Source organism: Lytechinus variegatus, chromosome 10 (assembly GCF_018143015.1).
Source record: "Lytechinus variegatus isolate NC3 chromosome 10, Lvar_3.0, whole genome shotgun sequence".
Lineage (NCBI taxonomy): Eukaryota > Metazoa > Echinodermata > Echinoidea > Temnopleuroida > Toxopneustidae > Lytechinus > Lytechinus variegatus.
The window spans coordinates 2,533,568-2,556,398 of record NC_054749.1 but is presented as its reverse complement, the minus strand read 5'-3'; the positions used below and the strand labels follow the sequence as shown (position 1 = coordinate 2,556,398).

Sequence of the window (22,831 nt, the reverse complement as noted above, 5' to 3'; positions counted from 1 at the left end):
CCCCCCCCCCCGATCATCACGGATCTCAATCAGTAATGATCAGTGTTGCATCTTTGAAGGTGTAAAAGGGGCTTGATAAATAGAGATATTTTTCCTACATTTCTGTTTAATGCTGGGAAAATATAAATTAGGCATCATGGATCTCATCCATGTTGCATCCTTGAAGATTTAAAGTCATAGAGAAATCCCTTTGATAATAAAAATTTATTCTATTACTCCTACTAAAGATAATAGTAATGTTGAAAATGATGAAGAATTTGGTAAAACTTTGGAAAACGTGCTTATCAGTTACCATAGTTACACTTCTTTTTTCCAATTGCAAAAAAGAAGAAATCATTCCAGGGGGTGTTTCACAAAGATTTAAGTATGAATTAGAGTCGCACCTAAATATTGAGTGTGGTAAAAAAAGGCATGACCGCACCGGTCAGGTCATGCCAGGAGGGTGCGCGATATTGCGTATTAGTCAATAAGATTGTTTGTTGCATATTAAGTATGCGCCAGAATTTAAGCATGACTTTAAGTCACACTTAACTTTTTGTGAAACACCCCCCTGGTTCAATAAAGTCCTATAAGAAATTCAAAGGATAATACATTATCAGGATCACCACTTTGAATCATTGTCCCCAGCTATTGGGGTACCAGTGTCTTCCAGCAGCTCCCACAAGCCTATTTGAAATCGACCAATTACCATCCTCCTGCTTTCCTATTGGTTAATCTGTAATTACCTCTTCGTTCCTGCTTTCCTATTGGCTCAACCTTAATTACTTCTTTATAACCAACCTGGCTATATACCCAAGTTTTCAAGTGGATCATCATTCCTGACGACGACCAGAACACGCTGGTTGAAATGTCGTTAACAGTTCTTTTCAGAGCTAACATACAATCAAGAAAGAATAACAAGCAGTCCTTTTCAGGACTACATACATGGTGTTTACCGTAAAAACTTCCATTATTTGAAAATTATGTGACCATCCACAACAAAACCAACAATAAGTGTCCAAAGAAGGTTCTCTGTAAATCGCCAAAATAGTAATTTGGTCTCTATAAAGCAAAAATTAGAATATTAATCTATCTGAAAGAACAAGACTTTTTCTTCATGCAGTGAAAATTTGAAGTGTTCCTCTTAAATATTTTCAGTCCACCTCCCTCTGTTTTTTTCTGTGTTGTTTTTCACTCCTCCTTTCGTTTTTTTTATCTTTCTTTTCTTGTAACATATTGATATAAAACAAGTTGACAACTACATGCCGCTGCACACACAAAAATCAAGCCATAGAATTCGTGTGTTGTGGAAGCCAGAAGTGGCGTCGCACCACGCGCGACCCACTAGTTAGAAATCAACTGCCAAACATGGTTCTGTGAGCGAGGTTAAATAGGGAAACTATCAGCTCTGCTTTTTAATAGATTGCCCTTCATATCCTCATCTTATTGATATATCTGTTTCCAATCTGAACGTTCAATTGCATAACATTTGTCTTATTTATTATGAATAATGGTGATGTATTGTATTATTTTATTATCAATGATTTACTGTCTTTCGATGGACGTTACATTGTATTTGATATTTTATGAGATATGAAAATAAACCAAACTGAAACCGAAGTTCTAAAGTTGTATAAAATAAAAGATAAAAGAAGTTCTTTGGCACCATTTTTTCAACAAGATTGCATAGATTGCACGTCTCATGCTTGAGTGAACCCAGAGCTTCAAACCTTGTTTTCTCAAGACTTATTCTTCGAAGCTCTCGCTGAATTTCCTCTGCATTCAATCAAGCACTTGTGAAGGTAATTGTTGATCAATTTTGACAAGTTAGACATCATTATAAAGATTAGGGAGTGCTTTTTCAAATAAAAAAATCTCAAAAGGAATTTTGGGTGACTTATTGTAGGTTTTGGGGTGGCTGGTTACATATAGTTTTTCCCCAAATTTTTTTAATTCAAACAATAATAAGAAAAATCTCCTAATGCTCTTACTTGGCGGCACAACGGTGAATCCAGGGAAGTTGCTTGTAACAGGTTCAATATTGGTAAGAACGCTCAAGTCATAGCTAGTAGCTGGTTGAAGACCACGAATAGCATTACTGGTAGCACCTTGGGATAGGACATTCTGTACAGAAAAACCCAGATTCACATTGGAAGCAGACACCAAGTAGTCAATAAAGAAGTCATTTGGTGGAAGGGGACGTTCCCATGTAAACAAGATGGAAGATGGGCTGAGTGGATACAGGAGTACATTGGTTGGTGGCTTAGGTCCTGAAGAAGAAAATCCCCAAAACAATCAAGTTAGAATTTAATTGAAATTCATAAAGTACACAAAACGTTTGATTCCAATTAAAGGGGAAGTTCACCCTGACAAAAAGTTTATTGTAAAAATAGCAGAAAAAATAACAAAAAATATGACGAAGGTTTGAGAAAAATTCATCAAATAATTAAAAAGTTATTAGAATTTCAATTATTTGATTTGTGACGTCATATGCGAGCAGCATTCCTACATAGCGAATGGTAAAAAAATCAATGAAATGTCATTTTCTCAGAAAATTCAAAATGGTTTTCTCTGTACCTTTTGTATATCAATAGACAAATCATTTCACACCCGATCATGAATAGAAAACATAATTAAGTCATCAGGAACCATAAAAAATTGAAATTCATGCATTTTATATTACATAACACATGGGGCAGCTGCTTGTTTATGACGTCACAAATCCAAAACTTTGAACTCTAATAACTTTCTTATTCTTTAACGGATTTTCCTCAAACCTTCACCAATAATTTTTACTATTTTTTCTGCTATTTTTACAACAAAGTTTTTATCAGGGTGAACTTCCCCTTTAAGTGTGCTTAAGAGAGTATACCCAGTTGTTGTGTGCCTGGACAATCAATTTCAGAAAGTCATTTGGAAAAAATTACAAGCACATTTTCATCAATTTTTAGTACAAAATGTTAGGAAATATTGTAGAGAACAAAATAGAAGACGATTACAACTATTGAATTTATATCTTTAGTGTAATCCAAAGACAAAAAAAGAAGGCTTCAAAAATATAGTGTCTGGACAACCCCCTACCCCCCCCCCCCCCCACCATCCTATATGATAGAGGTATTTATTGAGATTAATATCATCCTATTCATTTATAAACCCTTGCAGTTACATCTATGTAGTGTACCACAGAAAAAATATTGTCATCCCTCAATAATCACAATAATTTATATGCAATTCCCCCTTCCCCAAGGGTAATGGGTGAGTTTTCACATTTTTGTCCTCAGTCCAATTTGGCATTTCAAAGTCATCCTTGAATCACCCCCAAAGCAGCCAAAGTGATATTTACTCTATGTGAAAGGGGAATCATTGAGAAATAGCTCTTAGATAATTCTAATTCCTGAAGGACTGAAACTTGCTTTCCACTGCCAGATCGGTATCAATTATTATATATATAAATATTGTCCCATAGCATGATTTGGGCAAAACAATGTTTTTGTTATTTTTTACCCCTTCAACACTCCTGCACTCTGAACCAAATATTTTGTCTGTAAAAGATCTAGCTTCCAAAATTATTTGTAATTTAATGGAAGCTTGAAAGATATTTCCAGGAAAAAAACAATCATTTGCTTCCCAGATAACTAAGTATCGTCTGTAATGGTTAAAACTCTATGGTAAAGTCAATATTCAGAAAGAATTGTGCTTACGTGTAAACGCCAAATCGCTTGCAAAGTCAATTTCAGTAGTTGGATTTGCACTCGCCACAATGTTAATATCAACGGTGTACTGTGTTCCCGGGTCCAGTCCAGTGAATCGATGTGTAAGAGGTGCAGCTCCTGCTGGGGCACCAATAAGTCCTCCATCTTGTACTAGGGTGATACCATCATTTCGAAGTAGAGTCGGGTGATATGATATAATGCCTTGTGTAGGGTCATGGTCCCAGACAATGTTGATGAAATCCTCACCACGGTCGTCGATGGTGAAAATAGTGTTGTCTATGAGTCAATAAAGAAGTAAAATATAGAAGTTTGAAAAAAAAAAATTCTGAGGTCAAAGGTCAAAAATTGCCATGTGAGTAAAAAAACACTTCACAATCCCCATGCAAGGAAAAATGTGTCATGAATGCATGATCATTATACATGACTGGAAAGAGCAATTTCTCAATAATAATTTAATTCCATATTTATGTGGCATGTCTTCACGCTTGGATAATACGTAGGTATTATTTGCAGTGATGTAAATGTTGATTTGCACCAAAAGTAAGGCATGACAGTAAAGAATTAATCCAGATGCCAAAGATGTCATAGATAACTACTTGAGTTAGTATTTGCAAATTCCTTTCAATGAATCTAACTTGAGAATTGACAGTAAGAAATCATACTGTAAATCATTGAAAAGGTGTTTTGAAATGGATTTTAATGCAACCCTTGTAGGATTATGACACCACTGACATCTGGGGAGCGTTTCATGAAAGCACTTGTCGGAAGTTTTATCCGACATCTCCTGTTTTATCCGACAGTTACCATAGTAACAGTGCTTGTCAGCCAATCAAAATCAAGGAAAGTTGTCAGACCTGACAACTTGTTGGACAGAAATGTTGATGAAACGCTCCCCTGGATTCATTCATTGCAGTCATGCCTTACTTTGGCACAAATTAAATCTACATTACTGCAATGAAACCAGAGCATTAACACATAGGCCTACCACATAAATATGGTATCAAATTATCTGGGAGAACATACTCTTTCAGGTGATATATGATAATCATGCGTTCATGACATATTTTTTCTTCACATTTTGAATTTTCGAGGTGTCAAGTATTTTTTTACTCACACGGGTATAATGTTCCAAAACATCTGTGAGGGAGCAAAAAGACTGATCTTTAGGCGTATTTGTGCCTTGATTCTTACCCATTTTCTTTTAATATTTGCTTTCCAACAATCATAATAACATTCTATTTGTATTCCAGGTAAAGGGGAATACAATAATAGCGCAAGGATGGAATTATTACGATGGAAAAGATGGGAGTTGCTGCTACCATATTTGGCATTCAACAATTAAAGAGATAGAGCCTATTTGATCAGGGGAGCGTTTCATCAACATTTTTGTCTGACAAGTTGTCAGATCTGACATCTTTTCTTGATTCTGATTGGCTGAGAGGCACTGTTACTATAGTAACTGTCAGATAAAATGGGACTTGTCAGATAAAACGTCCGACAAGCGGCTGCCGGGCCCACGATCAATTGTGCAAAGCAAATTTTCAGATTATTTCATGTCTACTTTGAACAATAAAACATGGATTTTCATCATTTTCATCATTTCATCATGTTGAGTTCAAGGACACACCAACATACATGGTGTATCTCTATTAAGGTATATGCAAGTGCAACGCTGGGATCTTGCTGCCAAAATAAGAGCTTGGTATTGGATGGCTGGTCAGTGGTCATAGTGAACATAGTCCAGGACCAAAGACATTGGTGTGCTGTCATCGTTGGCCCCATAATCCAGAAGTGACAAGCCTTATTAAAGTAAGTGCGCCCCCACAAAACATGAAAATTCTGTTTCAAATTTCAATTAATCCAGAATACTCTAAAACTGAACAGTTCAAATGATCAACAATATGACACTAAAAACATTTCTTTTTCCTTAGTTTTAACAGAGTTTGGCATAAAAATAAAATTGCTCAAATAAATCTTTGGAATACTAATAGGTTAATTTTCCTTTATTAGCAACAGCTACAAATTGTTAATCTGGTTTCATGAACTAGCTCCATGATGGCATTTCAAAAACTTATCCTTGGTTTTTAATTTTGATGATGATGCTGCTGCCACCGCCGCCGTCGGAAAAGCGGCACCTATAGTTTCGCTCTGCTTTAGAACACTTAACCTGATGTGTATTACCTGTTGGTATTTCCACAGGGAGAAGTGCAGTGAGACTAGCTTGAGCTCTGATACCATTCCGTTGACTGTACAAGTTAAATGTGTAATCCGTATTGGGTTGAAGATTCTGGACCTGTTCGGATGTCCTATCTGCAGGTAGCTCTATAGAATTGACTACTGCACCATCGGCGTATGAGATGACATATCCATCGACGTTCCCCGGGCTAGACCAGGATATAGTATAACTTGTGTCGGATGTCCGTTGTATGGTAGCAGACACAGGAGGAGAGGGTATCACTGCAAATTAAATTTTAAGAAATAAAATGGAAAGGAAACAAAATGTTATAATAGAACTTCTTAAAATTACCATATTATCTGATTTTTTTTGGCAGGTGAAATGAGAACCTTGTTCTCCCAACACATCTACCAACTGGGAAACTGGCTTAGCCTATAAAGTATGAGCTACAAACTCAAGTGATCTATCTAAGTATGAGCTGCCAACTGAGCCGACAACCGTGCTATAGCTGAGAAATCAAATGAGCTGAGCTATCAATGGAACTACAGACTGAACTATCAACTGCGCTCCAGACTCAGCAACCAACTGAAACACTAAATAAGTTGCCAAGTTACGTATTGAGCTACCGACTGAACTATCTACAGAACTATCAACTGAGCTACTGGCTAACCACAGATAACAATGAAGCCAACTGGCTTTCAATAACATTGATACCATCTGAGCTACACACTGAACTATTGTCTGAGCTATCTAACGACTGAGCTACAGGTTGAGCTCCTGGGCCCCATCGCATACAATTTACTATTATATTTGTCATCCAGTGGTATCTTTCATAAAATCCTTGATGTTGATTGGCAGTTGGGTTATGTTGCAATGGTAGTTACCACTTTTATGCAACTGGGCCCTATATGAGCTCACAACTGAGCTACTAATTGAGCTGGGTCAGGGGCATGGGTCTGGACAACCTACTGAGCCCAATGTTGAGTTGATTTGTCTATTTAAACTCTCGGTGTAATGATTATTCATTAACTTTTCTTTTCAAGGCTTCTGATTAACCATCGATTGATTACCAGTTGATCACCTGATCCCACAGCCTCATGTCGACCTAAATTCAAACAAATGTTTTAGAACATAGAAAAAGTAAATCATACATCTTCTATTTCATCCAGGTTATTCTCTTTATCAGCTAGCTTTTGATAATCACTTTTTTATTTCTACATATCACTGCCAGTGCTTATCTCATTTATCCTTTTCTACTCTTTTTCTTTATTCTTTTACCCTTTTTATCAGTCTGTTAATCTTTTTTTTTTTCATTTTATTTAGGCAATGTAAATTCCATATAGGGTACCATTGTTTTTAAAATGGGTACATTTTTAAATCACATTGTACTCACCATTCTGAGGGGGTAGAGACGCCACAGACCGAGTGTTTGGAATTTCAGCTTGATTAAAATCCAAATGGGCAACGAATGCACTATTCGGATCAATATCACTTCTACCCTGTAAGTTGTTGTCTTGAAATGTCATCATTGTCACTGTATTGTCCAAGATGGTCTCGCCATTGGCCACTCCGCCTACCGAATATCCCACCAGATACCCAAATACTCCTGTCGGGTTTTGTGGGGTTGACCAGGATAAAGTGATGTAGTTCAACAAGTGAATCTGATAGTATGACGAGTCTGTACTTGCTATAAGGGAACAGCAATAGGAAGAAACAGAAACAAAGAAATGTTAAATGGACATTCGTACCAGTGTCTGGTTAATTTGTTAACAAAAAGTCTAAGGATACAAACTTTGTCATTTATGTGACGATGTGACATGGGTTGGAACCCATGACCCTCAATCCATGTGGCTGGTGCTATATCAATGGCTCGGTCATAATTACACTGTTAAAAATACTCCCGGTAGTAATTCTACAAAGTAAAATCGTACATTTACAGGATGTTTACCTTCAAAACAGATGACACAATGATTTAACAAACCAAACGTATGTATGCAGTGATATGTAACATAGAATTACAAGAAAAATGTAAAACAAAGTAAAACATAATCATCTTTATAAAAATACAAACTATCATGTTTTTACGTTTATTGCAGTGCATCTATCGTATAAATAGTGTTCGCGTATTGGCGATTTTCATGTTGAATGAATGTTAAAATGGTGGGGTTGTTTTGTTATCCAGTATTTTAGCATTTTTACAGCCCATCCTAATTTAACAGTTCATACTGTTTGTGAGTCCCAGCTGCCAGTAATAATTACTGTTTTTTACAGTTTTATTTTTAACAGTGTAAGAGCTGCTACAAAAACGGTGTACAATTTTTAGACCATTTCGTAAGAATGCCATTCAAAATCAGTGTTTGGAGGTAATTTTGCAGGTGGTCTAGGCCAAATTAACAAAATAATAACTAACAAACTGTACACACTAAACCCTAAAAAGTAACCCATTTTTGTCCTATCTGAAACAGATAAGAGCACCAACCGTGTTGTGCCAGGATGTTGTGCAACCCTCCACCTTAAATAACATTATGTTGCACATCTCCGCCCAAGTGTTTTGTAAATAAAGAAGTATAAATGTTAGCTACACCTTTATCATCATCTTCATAAGATTTCCTAGGATTAATGAGAAAGTTCAGGAAATATTCAATCAGCAATCGATTTAAACTTTCCAAATAGTATACATTCTCAATTGAACATAAGGGGTACATGTATATTATAGAGTTAACCCAACTATTTTCTGCTGTGACACTTGCATCAGTTTAAAAAAAAACGTACGCTGAATCTCAACAGCTGAAGCGATGTCCTCAGCACCAAGCTCCTTAAAACCAGTAAACAAAGTAGCAACCAAGACGCTGTTAGCATCAGGAGCAGTGCCTTGGAATGTAATGGTTGTTACGTCACTTGCTGTAAAATCTCCTCCATCCACTCCACCTACTCTATATTGTACTAGATAACCAGTCGGCTGGGATGGCGGGTTTGATGGCGGTGACCATGATACAGTGAAGGAATTCTGGTTAACCTGGTAAACCGCATTGGTTGGTGCTGGAAAGAAAAGAATTATATTTGTTTAATGTGAAAGCGTGTAGGTAGAAAGTTTACATCCTTATTGAGTATTACATTAACTCTACATAGCAAAAAACTATGTTTGAGTCCTGCTGTTCCTTATGTCATTTTTAATGCAAATGTATTGTTGAAAATATAGATATTGAAAAAAAAATCAGTTGAAATGTTAATAACATTTCAATTTCAATACAATCTGCTTACATAATGAGCACACCACTGTTCTTTAAGGCATTAATTCATACAAATTTTGAAAATTTAAACAACGTTCAACTTTTAAGCAATGGATATTATAAATTGATCATTGCAGTTCAAAACATTTTGGTTTAATATTCAAACATTACCAGATCAGTAGTCTAATTTGTATAAAGCATATATAACATTCAGTTGCAAGCATCAGTTGGGTGCATTTCAATCTAGTGACCACATTTGTGATGGAAGATTTCAAGCACATTTATTTTCATATCTTTAACAATAAACCATGGTGGACAGAGACATTAAAAAAAGCGCAATAGATTTCAGGTACCTTGTCAAAAAACCAGTGCAGCTTTTTTTTTTACCAGGAATTATGCTTTTTAAAGGCACAATGTATCCTTTCTACTTTCTATGATGAAGTGCGAGAATGGGAAATGAAAGGCCACTTCTGGGTCCCGTAACACAAAGGTTTGTAATTAATCGTACACTTGATTTTTACGATTGATTGTACATCATAGTTGATGGAATCGATCGTAGAAAATGTTAATATGATCATTGCTAAGTTTTGTGTTACGGGCTCCTGGAATTCCTGTATGAAAGACAGGGTTCACACGTTTGACAAGGTATCTTACCCAATACTGTCTTTGTGAAGAAATAGAATCTTTAAAACTATATTGATAACTTCCATGTAGGCAAACATCAAATAAGATCAGTTAGTACGTCACAGCATGGACAAGTTTTAATAGGCGGCAAGAATTATCAGCATTTTTTTATGATTGTAAAAGTTCATTGGCCCTTGACCTTGATTATTACCTTCACCTGCAACTCGCGTCAGATAATCGGTGATACTTGACCATTTGTATACATGTCCATGTTGAAAGAAATAGGTTCATATATAGTTTTTATGTTAAAATGGTGACATTTCAAAAAATAAACCTCGGTTAAAATAAAGATTCAATGTTGAAACCCCAACACGGTCAAAGTTAATTGACTCAAAGTTCAATGACCTTTCACCTTGATCCTGCAACTTGTCATTAATGCAAGATAATAAGTGATATTTGATTACCCTTATGTAAAATCTTAGAAAAAAACAGGTCCATCTACTATCTAAGTTATGATGACGTTTCAAAACCCTGACCTTGGTTAAGATTTCAATGTTGTCAAACCTGCAATTGCCAACGCCATCAGAAAAGCAGCTGCTATTAAGGTAAGACAAAATCTAACAGAGGAGGCTTTAGACCCATAAATCAGAGTTTGATTTCAAGGCCATTTCAATTTCAATTTCATCGCACTTCTATACATGTATAATTCAGGCCAATTTCAAGGCCATTTAATCACACTTCAATACATGTATAAACTTCAGACTAATCAGTTTTGAGGGTGAAATATGAGATGCAGATCAGTTTTTATATCAATTCAAATTCAAGGTTTTTGATTTATTGTGCTGCTGTATGGTCAGAACCATTGGACTCGAAAGGCAAAATAGTTGGCCAACGGCAATCTTAAAAGATATCGTGATATCTTATAGTTTTTATACTTACAAAAGGAAGGATTCTCGCAGAATTTTGACAATGCCGTTTGTAAAAATAAACCTTTGTCTCACTGGTACATGCATGTATTTCCAGTTGGTCTTTGCTTCTATTCAAGTGTAGTGCTACATGTACACCCCTACATGTAGGCATATCAATTTGGAAAATCTCTCTTAAACTTTGGTCTTCAATTATTAGTACAGACCCAGTCATACTGCTTCAACTTATTCCTTGCCCCTTTTCAAAATGTATTTACGTCCGTTTTCTTTTATTCTTTCTGCCTCACATACAATCAAACTCTCATCACAAATTCTTGAATTTCTTCTCAACTGAAGTGATACTGCTCCCCTAAAATCCTTTGCAACAGGTCTACACTTTCTTTCAGCAAAGTATTAGGGGCAGTATCAGAATGTCTGATAATAATTAAATAGCAATAGAGTCTAATAGTAGTAGGCCTAATTAAATACTAATATTGATGCAACATTTATACAATGCTTAATACGTTTCTAAGCACTGCATACTAGTATTACCCCAGCTTTGCCTGGCTTTGGGACGGCTAATCTGGCCAGCTGCTTGAGCATTCAAGGAATTCCTACCTTCCTGGTATACCCAGTTGTTGTGTGTCTGGACAGGTTGTGCAAAGTGAGTAGGGAAGATCAATTTTAGAAAGTCATTTGGAACAATTTATAAGCAAAGTTTCATCAATTTTTAGTACAAAATGTTAGGAAATATTATAGACAAAAAAAGAAGATGATTACATCCATTGAATTCAAATTTTTAGTGTAATCCAAAGACAAAAAAGAAGGCTCCAAAAACATAAAGTGTCTGGACACCCGACCCCCCATCCTACTGCTCTCAACGGAGTGGAAGCCATGATTGACCAAATGACTAGCTTCATATCTACTATATATCTAGATTTTAGTTTTTGTGAGACTGAGAGAGCAGGGGTGTATTTCAACAACATTTTTGTCTGACAAGGTAAAAAGTTCATGACTAGACAAGGCTTAGATCTAGATCTATTCTATTTATATTAAAGGGGAATCCAACCCAAATAAAAACTTGTTTTTATAAGGAAAAGAAAAATCAGACAAGTTGATAGCTGACAGTTTGAACAATATTTGACAAACAACAAGTTAAGAATTTTTAAGTTGTAAATATTGGTAATCACTATACCCATGTAGACTTCAAATTGGCCACATATGGGATGTCATAGTGATGTAAGGCAAGGACTACTCTTCCATGTACTCCAATACATATTATGGCTAAATTGTCATTTTTCCCAAAAGTTTTATTTCAAATTATATTTTTCTTTCATGAGGACATAAAACAATATACTATCTGGGTTATATTTAGATTACTGCCCCAGGGGAATGGGTACTTAGGAGAAAACCACAAATCCCTGATAATAAAGTACATGGCCTATGGGAAAGTTGTCCTTGCCCCTTGTCATAATTTACTTACCCAGTTGCCAATTTGAAATCTACAAAGTATTAGTGATCTCAATTTTAAAACAGCAATAACTTTCTTATTGCTTGTCCGATTTCTTTTAAACTTTCACCATTCTGTTTAATATATTTTTCTCCTTCCCAACACACCATTTTATGGCCAAGGCTGGATTCCCCTTTAAGTGTTTCCATTTTTTATTCATGGAAAGTTGAGTTGAACTTGAAACCATGAAAAACAAATCATCAATAATAGTCACAGAGAGCAGTCTAAAAATATTAAATCTCACATTAATATTCAGTCAACCAAGTCTAAAAAGTCCTTGTGACCAGACTAGTCCTAGATCTATTCTATTCATATTAAGTTTTTACATTTTTTATTCTTGAAAAGTTGAGTTGAACTTGAAACCATGAAAAACAAAATCATCAATAATAGTCACAGAGAGCAGTCTAATAATATACAATCTCACATTAATATTCAGTCAACCGAGTCTAAAAAGTCCTTGTGACCAGACTAGTCCTAGATCTGAATCTATTCATATTAAGCTTTTACATTTTTTAGTCTTGGAAAGTTGAGTCAAACTTGAAATTGTGAAAAACAAATCATCAATAGTCACAAAGAGCAGCAGTCTAGCGTACGAGCTAACATTATTAATCAGTCAACTAAGTCTAAAAAGTTCTTGTGACTAGACTAGTCCTACGCTATATCTATTCATATCAAGTTTTACATATTTTAGTTGAGTCGAACTTGAAATCGTAAAGAACAAATCATCAAGAATAGTTAGAAAGAGAAGCAGTTACGATGTCAATCAATGGTGTAACAGTAAATAATTACAGCTACTTTTCAAAATCAGATAAAATAATCAGAAAGTCACTATCAGATAAAAATTGTCAAAACATCCAACAACCTTCTTCCTCCTGCAGTCACAGGGCAGGCATATCCCCGACAGAAATACCAGTAGACCAATTTTTTTTTTGTCTAACATTATGAGGTCTTACATAACTCTGAGGCAGCCCGAAGTGGCAAGGTCCCCAAGGCTAACTCTATTATAGTCAAGGCCTAGGTCTAGATCAATGCTAGACCAAAAGCTTTGAGGTGACCAAAACGCTATGTTAGTATGTAAATTGTTTGTTCAGCTGAACTAACTTACGTTGGCTCCACTCACCAATTAGTAATAATCATGACAATAGGCCTAGGTCCCCTTGATTAGGAAGAAAAATGTCCGAAATTGGATAATCTCCAGAAACGACGATTAGAACTAGATCTATTCCTATCCAGTGTAACTTTAGTCTTTAGTCTCTAATTCTAAAGTCTAGGTAACGTTAGAATCTAGTCTAGATCAGTGCAAGCTAAACATAATTAGCTAACGTCAAGCATAACATAAGCCTTCAGACTGTTCAGTCTTCACTCATGACCAGATGTCCCGTATTTCCCGGGATCGTCCCTTATTTTGCTCCTTTGTCCTGGCGTCCCGACAAACCCTTCCCGGGACGCCTATTTGTCCCGTATTTCAGAATATTGAACAAAATGTAGTTAATACACTTAAAAGTGACAAATTTTCATCAAATAACCAACAGGAATCAGAGACCGAAAACAATAACATCGATAACTTCTAGCTAGGCATGAAGGATCGGAGCAGATTGTGAATGGTGCAAACAATGACATGATAAAAAGTTTTCTTTACCAAAATAATCACAAAATTGGCAGTAAATTTGTATAATTATATTATGGATTCTGAGATTACAGATTTGGAGATTTAATCGGAGGAACAATTTGTTGAGTTTTTATTTCAACTAGATTTAATTGTTTCAGCTTTCGTTTTGAGTCTTGTTGTGTATGATGCCGCGATCAATGTTTCATTTAATTTTATTCATTTCTGAAACATTTTAGTTTATTAACATTTTAGAAATATAATTAAAAAACATCAAATATCATTAGGAGTGGGCTATAAATGGGTGATTTTTGGTTTTACTGTGGGAACAGTTTTTTTGTGTCCCTTTTACCTTATCTCAACATGAAATGACAATATTTTTTGTCTCGGGTCCGAGAAAAAAGTGTGCCGGGCCAAAATCCAAAATGGCCGCCAAAACCCCCCAAAATCACAGTTTTGGCCACAACTTCTTTATTTGGTGGTCTTTTTCTCTGGTTTTGGTGTCTATTCATATGTTTTTGGGGCAGGCAATTTGTTATCCCTATAATTAGCACTTTTAGACCATTATTTGTAGAGTTAAAAGGTAAATAAGCCTAAATTTCCCAATTTTTATAGCCTTTTTTCAGCCAAATGTAGGTTTTATCGTCCCGGAGTTCTTGGATATTAGATGGTACGAGGTCAACAATAGCAAGCAGCTTCATAGAGCTATATTGCTTTTATTCCTCTACTATGGGTTTTACGGATATTTGTGAAATATATCTTATTAAATAAAAGTGTTAATTTTCCATAGGGGCAATACAGTATACAATGTACTGTTACTGTACACACTACACTGCATATTTCCATGCATTGACCACCATGACATATGACAAGGCCTGTATATAAACTATAGTGTCATAGAAATAAGCTCTTAAGTCATAGAAATAAGCTCTTAAGGTTTAAAATTAGATTGTGAATTGTGAATTTGATTGCTTGTCAGCTGATGTACATGATGAAACCAGCAACGTAAATTGCACATAAAACATCACATATCATATACGTACATCACATATCTACATGTAGCTATATCTTCATTTGGAGGCTTTTTTTACCTGGTTGTGGTGTCTAACTGGCCTATGTTTATGGGGTCAGGTAACTATATAATCATGGTAACATTGATCAACAGCCAATCAGAACCAAGGATTCCATGTAAGTTACCATTAAGTTAACATAATGGTAAATTTTTATGCAACGGGGCCCAGAATATCTACAGTTTAAATGCCATGATGTGGGGTTAATTAGCTTTCTCCGCCCCCTGAATTAGCATATTTGACAAAACATGTCCTCAGTTTCTGAGACAAAACATATCTTCAATTTCTGAGGCATCTAATTCTAAACCTAAGAGCTCATTTCTACATGTATAACACTATAGTTTATACATGCCTTGTCATGGTGGCCAATGCATTTATGCAGTGCAGTATGTACAGTACATTGTATGTATAGCCCCTATGGATAATTAACTTTTTTTTTATTTAAGATATATTTCACAAATATCCGTAAAACCCATAGTAGAGGAATAAAAGCGATATAGCTCTATGAAGCTGCTTGCTATTGTTGACCTCATACCATCTAATATCCAAGAACCCCAGGACGATAAAATCTACTTTTTGGCTGAAAAAAGGCTATAAAAATTGAAAAATTTAGGTATAATTACCTTTTAACTCTACAAATAATGGTTTAAAAGTACTAATTATAGGAAAAACAAATTGCCTGCCCCCAAATACATATGAATAGACACCAAAACCAAAGAAAAAGACCACCAAATAAAGAAGTTGTGGCCAAAACTGTGATTTTGGGGGGTTTTGGCGGCCATTTTGGATTTTGGCCCAGCACACTTTTTCTCGGACCCAAGACAAAAAATATTGTCATTTCATGTTGAGATACATTACAAGGAATAAAAAAAAACTGTTCCCATATTGAAATTACAAAAAAAGTATTTTTGACCCATGTATAGCCCACTCCTAAATTATCATTATATGATTTTTGTTAGATGATTGGATTGTTTTCATTGCTTGCTTGAAGTTTGAACTTTCTTTCTTCTATCCTTCCTACCTGCCATTTTTAGTTCCATCAATCTTTATTTCCTATCTTTTCACGAGTTCTCTCCCTCTCTCTGTTCATTTTTCTTTTTTTCCTCCTTTCTCTTACCTGCCTTATTTATTACATTTCCCTTTATATATCCTTCATTCTTTCTTTCCTAAAAATTTTCTTTGCTCCCTACTCCCTTCCTCTTCTTTTCATTCTATTCTTCTTCCATTATTTTCTTTTTTTCAATCTCTTATCCCTTCATTCTTTCCTCCCTCTCTTTTGTCCTTTCCTTTGCATTCTTTCTCTTATTCTTTCTTTACCTTCCTTCCTTCCCTCCCTTCCTGTTTTTCTTTCTTTCAAAGAAGGAAACATTTTATTCTTTCTTTTCTCCTTTCTTCTTACTTTCTTTTTTTTCTTTTGCTCCTTTATTTGGCCTTTCACACATTTATTCATCTTCCCTTCCTTTATTCTTTCTGTCTATATTCCATTCAAAGAATGAAGGATATTTTTTATCTTTTCTTTCTTTCATCCTTCTTTCATTCAAACGTTCTTTTTTAAAATTTTCCTTCGTTTTCCCCTTCATTTTTTCTTTTTTTCTTCTCAATTCATCTCTTTATTTCGTTTTTTCTTTCTCTCCATTCTTTCGTTCACCCTCCTTTCCAATCCTTTATAGGGCCCATTTGTTTTATGATGGTGGGCCCCAAGTCTGCGCACCTAACAATTTGAGTTAAGATTTAACATGAATTTCTTCTTATTTCACAATTTTTTTGGTTAATAGTGTTCCTTATAAGTTATATCATTAAGAGTAAGTGTATTTTCTTGTAAAAACTTTCGGGCAGTCATTTTCAGATTGAAAAAAAAAATGGTATCCCATGTCTGCGCACTCATTCACTTTGCACACGATTCGGGGATTTTGATGAGAAAGGCTGCATTTTGAGGCCGTCACATGAAGTGCCCAGAATTCATTACCGTATTTTTCCACCATTTTGAATCGGATTTTTTTATGAATATCTGTTTATGTATTGCATGTGTAAAGTTCGTGCCCGTTGCGTATCTTCTTTTACTAGAATCGCGCAGATACGCGGGTGCGCAGACTTGGGAGACCGCGCAGACATGGCCATGTCTGCGTATGGGGTCGGGGAACTGACCATACAATTTACAAATCTAACACTGTGTAGCCTTCTTTGACTTTGTTGATTTTTTTTGTCGATTGTCCCGTATTTAATTTTGTGAAACCACCCTGACAGTAACAGACTAGATCTAACGTTACAATGTTTAGTCGGTGGAGATTGTTAACTTGCTCAGGCGCCAGAAGACGAAGTGCCGACATCTCCGTCCGGAAAACTTGTGGGTTACTCAGTCCAAGACCCGGTACTAGGCCGTAACCCAGGGAGCTCCGGCCCGCGTCGCGGGCCAGAGCTCCCTGGGATAGTGCCATAGTCATAGACGGTTAGTGCAGAGCCAGAGCCTTGTCCTTGAGCCTGACTTGAGGCGTGGTATGTCAGAAGTATATAACAGTAAAATACCAAATTCTTACCAATAATATGTGATGTACCGCATGCATGTGCTTTCTCTCTACATGTTAGAGAACAACATTTAAAAAATAACTTTCTTCAGCTAGCACGTGGGCACGTGGAACATGATCGATCCCACGCAGGCGCAGTGGACCTTTTATACGGCACATGCACAATGGGCACATGCACATCTGATCAAACACAACACATGGATCAATACAAGTTCAAAAAGTTTGCAACGTTCAACAAGTGTCTGTCATGCAGTGGCGTACCTAGGATTTTCCACAGGGAGGGGGGAAAATCGTCGCCAGAAATATTTGACAAGCAAAAAAAGGTCTTCAATCACAAAGAAAGGATATTGTACCAGAAAAAAAAGTGAAAAGCAAAAAAAAAAGGTCTTCAAGCTCGTCGGGGGGGGGGGCAATAAAGGTATTCAAGTTTGTCAGGGGGCAAAAAGGTCTTTCAAGCTCGTCAGGGGGGAGGGTAGGGATACGTCCTTTCCATGGGTTGTGACTCGTCGGGGCCCCCCCCCCCCGCATGTACGCTAGTGCTGTCATGTCTTGATCTTTTTAGGGAGTTTATCCAAGAGATAGGCGGATAAGCAAGCGGGGGCCAGGGGCCGACCCCCCCCCCCATTGGCGGTATTAAAATGGGGGGGGGGAGAAAGAAAAATAATAGAAAAAAAAGGGGAAAGAGGTTAGGAAAAAAGTAAGGTATACACACAGTAAACATATTATAAATAACTTATTCATGTATATGTAAAAAAAACTTTAAAAAAAAGTGACTGTATAGGACTACCCCCTTCAATAAAACATACAAAAATCAACAAAATCAAGTGGCCTATCAGGAAATATATGGGTAAAATTATTGGCGAAGGCTGGATCCGACCATGCAGATGTTTGATTGGTTGATTGATTGATTGATTGATTGATTGATCGATCGATCGATCGATCGATGGATGGATGGATGGATGGATGGATTTATTGATTGATTGATTGATTGATTGATTGATTGATTTTATTTGGCAATTCACCATAACATACATACAGTAGCATTAAAAACAACAGGCTTACACAGGATGACCCTCGAAAGCTTATTTCCAGTGGGGTCCTCGACATATAGAATTAAGATAAAATTGTGAAATTATACTATTTACATATTTTTAGAAATGAAGAAACAATCAGAATTTACTATTACCAATAAATAAGATATATATATATATATATATATATAGGCCTATATATATATATATATAAGAATATAACGAAGAAGAAAAGAAGGAATAGTCTATTAGAAGAAGAAAGGGGAGGAGGAGGAGGCAACCGCGTAGTCAGGATTTCATTTTGGAGGGGGCGGTAAATGCACGCGAAGCGCGCCATACCCTTACAGAGCAAGCGAAGCGCGCTCCCTAAGGGGTGGGTGCAGGGAGGGGGAGTTTCCCCCTTCCCCCCCCCCCCTTCCCGCGCGAAGCTTTTGGTGTTTCATTAATTAAAATGAAAAGGAGCCATCTCTCTTGTCTCTAGTACCTATATCAGCTCCCATTCAGTTGACGATTTTGAACCTTGTTTTCAAAAGTGATTGTGAACGCACAAAAAAGGAATACAATGGAGAAATTTTTTTAAAATGCTAATAACCCCGAGCGAAGCGCGGAAGCTAAAACGTTTTATCAATTTTTTTCCATAGAAAGGGTCCCGAGGAAAGGGTATTCTCAAAGATATATTGAATACTTCTCTTGGAAAGATCAGAATTTTTACAAATAGTTTATTGACAGTGCATATCTTTAACTCGCAAAACAGAGGAGAAGAAATATATTTGTCGGGAGGAAGATATTCCTTCCCGCGCAGAGCAATGAAACTGAAATTTCAAAGGGCGGACGTTTCATCAAATGCAGGTATCTTGTACCCCATCGGCTCTAATTCAATTGATTTTCTAAGATTATTGAACTTCATTACAAGGAAAATAGTGCGCAAAAAGTTGAAACTTCTGTGATTTATTGAAATTATATTAACGAGGAAGCCTAATTTCTTTGACTTATCCTGAAGCGCTTCATTTTGAATCAAAGACACGTGTCATTCAAAATGAGGGCGCAAAACAGGACAGGAGATGAATGTGCAGGGAAATGACATGAAATTTAATAGAATTTGATAAAAACAATATTGTACTTTTTTATTCAATACGACACGAATTTTATACCTTCCTCTTTTTAAATTAGGAACCTGTTTCCCCCAAAATTATGGTTGTTTAGTAATGAGCTGAAAAGCTGCGGGAAAAGTTGACTTTATGGAGGTGACGGCAGAAACTGATATAAAGATTTTACCCGCCCGGAGCCGACCCGACCAAAAGTTGCGCGATCAAAAAAAAGGATAACTTCATATACTTCGGCCTAACCTTACTCTAAACCCATGCCATATATACATTTGAACTTTAACTGGCAAGTAACACATATAGCTGAGGTGGAAAAATAGGGTTAGAGAAAGGGTGGGGGAAACAATGGAGAACTTCAATATTGTCATTTAACCGCGCGCAACGGAAGCATAATTCATATAAAAATATAGAGCAAGAATGAAGGAGTTTCTCTTTTGAGAAAAAGAGAATAAAAAGGGGAAAAAAACACTAAACTACCTTTCTTCCCTTTCCTGCCTTCCCTTTTCCTTTTCTCCTCTCTTGTTTTTTTTTTCCTTTTTTGTGGACGTTTGGGGGCGACCGCCCCCACCGCCCCCCCCCCCTGGCTAAGCGCCTGGGAGGAGGAGAAGGAGAATTACGGAAGAAAAGGGATGAGGGGGAAAAAGAGTAAGGAGAAGAACAACAGCAAACTTGAACAGCGACAACGATAACAACACGAGAAGGGAGAGAGAAAAGAAATAGAAACGACAGAAGAAATGACATATCGAAACTTCAATCAAACTATGTAAAATAAATAATAATACCTGGTAGGGAAGAGAAGGTGGTCAGTTTTCAGGCTAAATCAAATGTATAACATATTATTTGCATCTTCTCTTTGACTCTCAAGTGAAAGATATTCTTTCAATTTCCTCTTAAAACGCAAAAAAAGTTTCCAACTCATTTATATCATTGGGAAGAGAATTCCAATGTTTTATAGCATTGTAATAAAAGGATTGACCAATACTATACCTACCCTTTAATTCTGGTAGGCAAAAGTTGAAATGGCTGTTTCTTGTATTATAGTAATTCGGTAAGTAGATTAAAGTTTGATCCAATATAATGATTCGATCCATTGTGATAAATTTTATGCCCCTGGTGCAAAATAAGATGTTTTGATATTTTGTTGACTTCAAGAAAACCTGCTCCAGAGGGTTCAGTGTAGCCAACATAGGTTCTGGGACCAGAACAGTTTATTCTGTATAATTTCGAGTTCGCTAATGCCACTAAACCAAGCAGGGTTAGCATAGTCAAATATACTCTGACGTTCAAATGACGTTTTATAACAACTTTTAGAACATAACAGAATGCTCTCGGTTTTAAGTGTAACCATAATCTATTATCACAGTCATCCAGTCATGTAGACAACAATTACTGTTCGCTGAGCTTTTCCTCAACAAATTTTGGGTTAGTATTGAACAAAGTATGTACGCTATCATCTACATACAATAATAATTTACAATCAGCTTTTATACAAAATAAAATAGACATGTCATTGATATAAGTTGAAAATAGATGGGCCTAAAATACTTTCCTGTGGAACTCCACACGTTTTATATATATATATATATATCTTACCCGATTGCGTCGAAGCCGGGTTGGGAAGACATGCCAAAATTAAAATAATAGCAGCAGAAGCTTCCAAGATTGAAACTCTTTTCCTTCTAAATCCTAATGGAAGATCCATCGTTATGGCAGCTTGCGCCACACTGGGTCCAACAAATTTGTGCCACAGCCCCTGAAAAATATATTTTGCTGATATTTGAAGATGGTTTTACTCCTTTTCTTAGTCCTCTGCCATTTAACTGCTTGGTATATTCATCAATCCAGTAAAGATATTACTCCGTGTTTACAAGGGATGTCAGTTCTCGGAGAGAAGCCTCCTGAAAGCAAACTGTGTCTTCAGCTAATGTCTCTTTCACAGGTAGATCGTGTTTACCTCCATATCATCATTACCGTTTTCTCACGCCCAGATAAAACAAGGATCTATTAGTTTTGTTTTTGGTATATTGTTTTCTATGTCTTTTAATATCAGGGCGTTGTGAATCTTGGAAAGAGATCGACCCGCTTACGCGCAACAAGGCCGTTGTTTGTATCGAGAATAATAGCTGCCCAGAACATCTGGCGCATGCCTTGCCACCTCAAACAGCTACACATACAGAACGTATAGCTCTGGAAAAGTTCAGAAATTTTACAGTGATCCATAACCCACAATTTTCATGGCAATACGAATCGATATCTGCTGATATGGTAGCCAGAAAGGATGATAACATGAATCAAATTTGTGTTAACATAATTGCTGTAAAAGGTCGCCCAAATATGTGGCCTAATCCCGTTTATGCCAATAAATACATATATTCCATCAAGACGCCATTCTGGGCCCCCTCTTACAAAAAGTTACGATTGATCCACTCAACCAGCAATGTCAACATCTAAAATATATGTTTATTTGAAATATTTTTTTAGATATGATGTATATTCATATTTTGCTTTAAAATTCAGTCTGTTTCACTTTGTTTACACTGTAAAAAAATATTGGGTAAAATTTTAACCATCACGAGGGTAATCATGTGACCAACTAATTTGGGGCAGTATTTTACCCAATGCGGGAAGCATATTGTCCAGTAAGGTTAAGAAAATAAGCAGCAATTACTTTACAATGGGCAACATTTTCATCAAACTGGATAAATAAAAGTGCCCAAAAGAAATGCCCAATGTTGGTTGGACACATAATTACCCTCAGATGCAGCATTTTCACCCCATTATTTGTTGGAGTGTAAAGGACATTGTGCAAATTTCCCGAGAGACCTTTATGACATTGATGCATTTCCATATACTTGAGGTTGATCAAATCGGTCGTAACTCTTTGTATGACGGGGCCAATATCCAGGACTTTATATCTCATATCACCCCCCCCCCCGATCTTGTCATCCCCTTCTGTATCTCTCTCTCTCTCTTGATGTGTGAGGGTGTGTGTGTGTACTATCTACTTTGTCTATTATCCTACCTACCAACTAATATATCTTCTTTTTGTCATGCTACCTCGCTTACTTATCTTTACCTCAGTTTTCCTTTCATTTTATTGCATGAGCTTATTTACCCCATCAAATTTGAATTCTCATTTAATAAACTTACATGATGATATACGTGGGGCATCGCACGATTTATTGTCTTTTACGATTTTGTTAACAGAATTTTTACAAAATAATAACGAATTATGATAATGAAAATGATTTGTTAACAGAATTTCATACAAAATAATAACGAATTATGATAATGAAAATGAATTTCAATATGAACGTTTTGTGGGTTTCATTATAAACATGTGAGCTTCACAACTATTATTC

The 22,831-nt window shown here is 36.2% G+C and overlaps 1 protein-coding gene across 1 annotated transcript; it reads right to left on the bottom strand.

The window, feature by feature from the left end:
• Positions 1-3,660: 3,660 nt before the first annotated feature.
• Positions 3,661-21,475, bottom strand: LOC121422568 (fibronectin-like). The gene is made up of 5 exons (XM_041617714.1): positions 21,063-21,475; positions 8,641-8,907; positions 7,262-7,555; positions 5,874-6,149; positions 3,661-3,968 (listed from the first exon to the last, which is right to left on the bottom strand). Exons 1-5 carry the CDS (start codon positions 21,169-21,171, stop codon positions 3,661-3,663), a joined length of 1,254 nt encoding a protein of 417 aa, XP_041473648.1. The 5' UTR covers positions 21,172-21,475.
• Positions 21,476-22,831: the final 1,356 nt, after the last annotated feature.

Excerpts from the sequence above, each read along its gene's own strand:
- LOC121422568 (XM_041617714.1), bottom strand. The coding sequence starts at position 21,171 with ATGGATCTTCCATTAGGATTTAGAAGGAAAAGAGTTTCAATCTTGGAA. Across the intron at positions 6,150-7,261 it reads GTCTCTACCCCCTCAGAATG|TGATACCCTCTCCTCCTGTG; the intron begins GTGAGTACAATG and ends TTTAATTTGCAG. Across the intron at positions 3,969-5,873 it reads CCCTGTGGAAATACCAACAG|ACAACACTATTTTCACCATC; the intron begins GTAATACACATC and ends ATTGACTCATAG.